We start from the raw sequence: 6,000 nt of genomic DNA, 5'->3' as shown, positions 1-6,000 counted from the left end.
GTGGCACTGTTTACAATTGGAAAGACCTGGAACCAACCCAAATGCCCATTGATGATAGACTGGACAGGGAAAATGTGGCACATATACACCATGGAATACTATGCAGCCATAAAAAATGATGAGTTTGTGTCCTTTGTAGGGACATGGATGAACCTGGAAACCATCATTCTCAGCAAACTGACAGAAAAACAGAAAATCTAACATCACATGCTGTCACTCGTAGGTGGATGTCGAACAATGAGAACACATGGATAAAGGGAGGGGAGCATCACACACTGGGGTCTATTTGGGGGACTAGGAGAGGGACAACAGTGGGTAGGGAGGTTGGGGAGGGATAACCTGGGGAGAAATGCCAGATATAGGTGATGGGGATGGAGGCAGCAAACCACATTGCCATGTATGTACCTATGCAACAATCCTGCATGTTCTTCATGTGTACCCCGGAACCTAAAATAAAATAAAGCTACCAGTATGATATCACTGAATGCAGAATTAGAAAGAGATGTACAGTAGAACACCATTACATAATATTTCTACTAAGATAGATGAAATAGATGTAAATGACTAAGAACATAGATAATAGTTAAAATATAGTGAAATAATTAGAAAGTCACTAATTTTGTGTAGTTATTAGCTTTGTGTTTGATATAGTTATAAATTGATATAGTTTAATTTTTAATAACACCAATGTTTAACAATGGACTTAAATTTCTGAAATTTAAGTCAGTTCTCAAGAGCCTATGCTAGCCAGCTGCAGGCCACCACTGGGAGTATGAAAGCAGAGCAGAATTATAACACTGACTAAAAATATCAGAAAGCGTGAGAGAGGATAATTGAAGCTAGTGTTTTGAGGTCTTTGTAATATAGTGAAGGTGGTTAGAGACATTCTTTAATGTGCCTGTGTTTCCCAAATTATCATTTAGAAATTGCAATTAAGAGAATTGAAGTAGAATGTTTAGTTTTCAAACTAGTAGAGGGGGGAAAAAAGGAATAATTAAAGCTTGATCAATATATTAGAAAGGGGCACATTAGAAAAAATAAGGATAGTGAAAAGAGAACACAAAATGCAAATTACATATAACCAGAAGAGTCAACATCACCATAAAAGTAAATGGCAGAAACTTACCAGTCAAGATAAACTCTTAGATTTATTGAAAAATGATTATAAAATTTAGCTGTATGCTATTGATAAGAGAGACACATAAAATAAAATGACACAAAAAGGTTGAAAATAGGGGGATAAATATACTAGACAGATACTAACTAAAAGAAATCTATGTCAATATCATTAAACATAGGCATTAAGGCAGAAAGCATTATTAAGACTAAAGAAAGACATTGCCTTTTTTAAAAGTAAGGAGTTACCAAGAATATATATCAGTGCTAAATTTACATACATTTAACAATACATCCTTGAAAAATATGAAACAAAAATTAATTAGATATCCAGAATAAATGGGTAATTCCATAATGAGAAATTTTAATGTCTTTCAGAGCAATTTATAGATTGAGCAGATATAGTGAACTTCAGTAACAATGAATAAGCTTGATCTAAAATATATTAAATGTTAACAATTAGAATATATAATCTTTTCAAGCACACATGGAACAGCTATAGTGTTGTTTTTCGCTTTTGAGACGGAGTCTCCTGTTGTCACCCATGCTGGAGTGCAGTGGCGCTATCTTGGTTCACTAAACCTCCACCTCCTGAGTTCAAGAGATTCTCCTTCCTCAGCCTCCCAAGTACCTGGAACTAGAGGCATGTGCCACTACGCCTGGCTAATTGTTGTATTTTTAGTAGAGATGGAGTTTCATGACATTGGCTGGGCTGATCTCTAACTCCTGACCTCAAGTGATCTGCCTATCTTGGCCTCCCAAAGTGATTATAGGCATGAGCCACCACACTGGCCAATTTTTTTATGGAGCATACTAGGTCACAAAACAAATGTCCACAAATGCCAAAGAAATGATACAGCAGTATCATTTTAGTATAACTGTTATACTAATATATGGTCATGTGAGTAGTGCAGTAAAGTTAGATAGATAGCAATACAAAAGTTTACCACCACCCATATGCCATTCATGAAATTAAAGAAAAAATTTTCTAAATTATATATCAAAAAGATTGAGGAAACAGAGTACTCTGAAATAAAGGAGAATGAAAATAATGCATACTAACAGTTGTAAGTTGCCACACAACTTTTATAGTACTTGTAGAAATACTTAACACTTAGAAAATAAACAATAAAAATTAAAGAGATAAGTATCCAAGAAATAGTCAAAGAACAACCAAACTAGTTCAACAAGAAGGAAAGTAATAAAATAACACATGTTGATAAAGTTAAAAGCAGAGAAACAGAATTAACAAAACCAAGAGATAATTATTTGCAAAAATTAATGAAATAGACAAATTCTGGCAGGAATAATTTTTTTAAAAATTAAGGCACAGATAATCTTAAGAATGGAAGAATATACAGCACACTATAAATGTGGAGGAACTCTCCCAATAATTATTAGGCAATATTTTAATAATTTTATGATAATACCTTGCAAAACAAAGAATTTTTATAAATACTACTTATCAAAACTGATAAATATATAGCCATTTAAGAAATTGAGTAAGTAGTTTAAAATCTATCCAATCCCCCACCAAAGAAAAACTATCATATATTGTTTTGGTGACTCTGCCAAATACAGTCATGTGCCACATAATAATGTTTTGGCCAACAATGGGCCAAGTATATGAGGTCCCATAAGACTATAATGGAGATGAAAAATTCCTTTCACTTAGTGATGTTGTAGCCATGATGATATTGCAACACAATGCATTACTCATGTGCTTATGGTGATGTTCGTGTAAATAAACCTACTGCCCTGACAGTCATTTAAAACCGTAGCATGTACAATTATGGACAGTACACAATACTTGATAATGATAATAAAATACTATGTTACTGGTTTATGTATTTACTATACAATATGTTTTAGCATTATGTTTGAATGTACTCCTTCTACTTAAAAAAACAAAAAAATTAAATGTAAAACAGCCTCAAGCAGGTCTTTTAGGAGGTAGTCCAGCAGTAAGCATTGTTGTAGTGGGAGATGACAGCTCTGTGTTTTAATGCTCCTGAAGTCCTTCCATTGGGACAAGATGAGGTGGAAGACAGTGATACTGATGATCCTGATCCTGTGTAGGCCTAGGCTAATGTGTGTGTTTGTGTCTTAGCTTTTAACAAAAAGTTTAAAAGTTTTTAAATTTTTTAAATAGAAAAAAGCTTATAGAATAAGGATGTTAAAAAGAAAATATTTTTGTATAGCTGTAAAGTGTGTGTTTTAAACTGTTATTACAAAAGAATCAAAAAGGTTTTAAAACATTTGTAAAGTAAAAATGTTATAATAAGCTAAGTTTAATTTTGTTACTGAAGAAAGAAAATTTATAAATTTAGTGCAGCCTAGGTGTACAGTATTTATAAAGTCTACAGTAGTATATAGTAATGTTCTAGGCCTTTACCTTCACTAACCACCCACTCACTGACTCAGTTTGAGTAATTTCCAGTCCTGCAAGCTCCATTCACAGTAATGGCCTATATAGTTGTGCCTATTTTTAAAAAATCTTTTATAGTATATTTTTTACTGTCCCTTTTCTATGTTTAGATATATAAATACTGGCTATTGTATTACAATTGCCTACAATACTCAGTACAGTAACATGCTGTACAGGTTTGTAGCCTAGGAATACTAGGCTATACCATCTAGCCTAAGCGTGTAGTAGACTGTACCATCTAGGTTTGTATAAGTACATTCTGTGATGTTCACAGGATGGAAAAATAGCCTGGCAACATATTTCTCAGAACATATCCCCATTGTTAAGTGACACACAACTGTATGAATGATCCCTGTTTTATATGGACTGTTCCTGAGAATAGAAAAAGAAGGAATATTTTTCAATGAATTTAATGAACCCCAGTATAACTTTTATACTAACATAAGATCATGTGAATATAATATCAAGTGGGAATGTGATTAGTATAAAACCAATAGTAAGAACAATGACTACAACAGCAATATCAATAGCAGTCTCTAGTAAATGTGAAGATATGCATGGCCTATAGCCTAAGAATTCTACTCTTAGATATATCTCCTCAAAACTCTTGAATGTGTATATGAGGAGACATAACAGAGTGTGTTCACAGCAATATTGTTTATATTAAGAAAAGACCTGAAGTGAATCAAATGGTCATTGAGAGAACAGTGACGGAAGAGTCAATAAACTGTAATATTCATACGATGGAATCCTATACATTTTTTAGAGTAAATGAGCTATAGCTAGACTCATCAATTATAGACAAAAAAATTTTCAAAAGAATATTAACAAAACCAAACAAAGCTAAACAATATATTGTTTAAGATAACACATATTTTTTGTAAAACTGGATAGAAAAGCAAAGAGATGAGAAACACAAATCTCAGGATATTGTTACCTTTGCAGAGGAGGCAATCAAGGAAGGCATTATATTGGATTTAAAGTATTGTTGATTAATCTAGGTGGTGGATATATGAGTATTTTTAAATTATTAATGTTTGTTAATATATATTTAGATTAAGCTACATATACATGAAATATTTGTAAAAATTAACTTTAGCTCCTGAGATTTTATTATAGAAGAGCAAACATTTGAGAATTAGGAAAAATATGAAAAATAAGCTCTTGAAGAATAGTATTAGCTACTCTTAGCATGTATCATAAATCTAAAATAGGTAAAAGTTTATTAATGATACATGAATAGGGTAACGTAATAGAAGAGTACTTTAAAAAGATTCTAATAATCCTCAGAGGAATTTGAAAGTACATTGCAACTAAAAAGAATAGAATGTCAGGGGATAAGAACAATTAGAAAACAGGAAAGAGCTTTTGAAAATTAAAAGTATGATTTCCTAAGTTCAGAAATTTGTATAAAGTGTTCAAGGATAAATTCAATTACATTTCCCAGAAAGCAGGGCAGAAGGACAAAGAAAAAGTAAAGAGTAAAAGGTTAAGAGATCATTCCAAGAAGTCTTATATCTAATACGTGTTTACTACTAATAATAGCTAGTAATTATACATTGCATGCTGTGTACCAGGCACTGTTCTAAGCAACTGACCTATATTGATTCATTTAACCCTCCCAACTAGGGTACTCTGATAGGTCCTACTTTTTTAGATGGTGTAACTGTGGCACAGAGAGCTTAAGTAACTTACCCAAGAACACATAGCTGAGACGTGGTAAAACTAGAATATGACACTAGGCTGGCAGGCCTAGCCAAAACATGCTATCTCTCACTAACATCAATACTGAAATGTTAACATCTATGTGTTTTTGAAAGATAATCACAGAGGCAACTTTCTAATTGGTCATTCTGTAATTAGGTCTGTATTTTGAAGCTAGGAGGCATGCAATTGTTGTGAAGCTTAGAAATTACAATGTTTTAACTAAGTTTTGCCTCAAATTACAGTTTCCGACAAGAGCTTTAAATAATGGAGAATATATGTTAAATTTTTATATTCAACTAAAACAACTTTTTACTAATTTATCAGTAATACTTTGAAGTTGTTTCATTGCAATAGAAGTAGAAATAGCATTTAAGATACTCAGCATTTATCTTCAGGATATGTATTAGAATTTTGCAGTTGCTACATCTTGATGATACTGTATTTCCAGGGTTACCTTGAAGAACTCTTACGACTTCGAGAGAACCAACTATCTGAATCTGTCTCCCAGAATAAAATACTACTTCAAAGGATTGAAGATTCTGATCTGGCTCATAAACTGGAGAAGGAACAATTAGAATATATAATTGTGGAGCTTCAAGATCAGCTGTAAGTAAAAGCCTTTTAAAAAATGTTGGTAGTATGTAAACATTAAGACAAAATGTCGTCTTTTGGTATAGGAGGCAAATTCCAAGAAATCTGATTGCCTGTTAAATTCTTTTTCACCTACGCTTTTTTGGAAGTTTACTTTT

General features: G+C 32.5%; 1 protein-coding gene across 6 annotated transcripts in view; it reads left to right on the top strand.

The window, feature by feature from the left end:
- Window positions 1-6,000, top strand: part of RUNDC3B (RUN domain containing 3B) — a 174,385-nt gene that overhangs the window by 117,774 nt on the left and 50,611 nt on the right. For all 6 annotated transcript variants that reach the window (XM_017536497.1, XM_017536494.1, XM_017536496.1 and 3 more), the window contains one exon: window positions 5,700-5,857. In XM_017536497.1, the coding sequence (XP_017391986.1) occupies window positions 5,700-5,857 (158 nt within the window). The remainder of the gene's footprint in view (window positions 1-5,699; window positions 5,858-6,000) is intronic.

The sequence above is a fragment of the Cebus imitator genome, unplaced genomic scaffold, assembly GCF_001604975.1.
Source record: "Cebus imitator isolate Cc_AM_T3 unplaced genomic scaffold, Cebus_imitator-1.0 Scaffold98, whole genome shotgun sequence".
Lineage (NCBI taxonomy): Eukaryota > Metazoa > Chordata > Mammalia > Primates > Cebidae > Cebus > Cebus imitator.
Note: the sequence above shows the minus strand (reverse complement) of the source record. Positions and strands in the feature narration are given on the sequence as shown.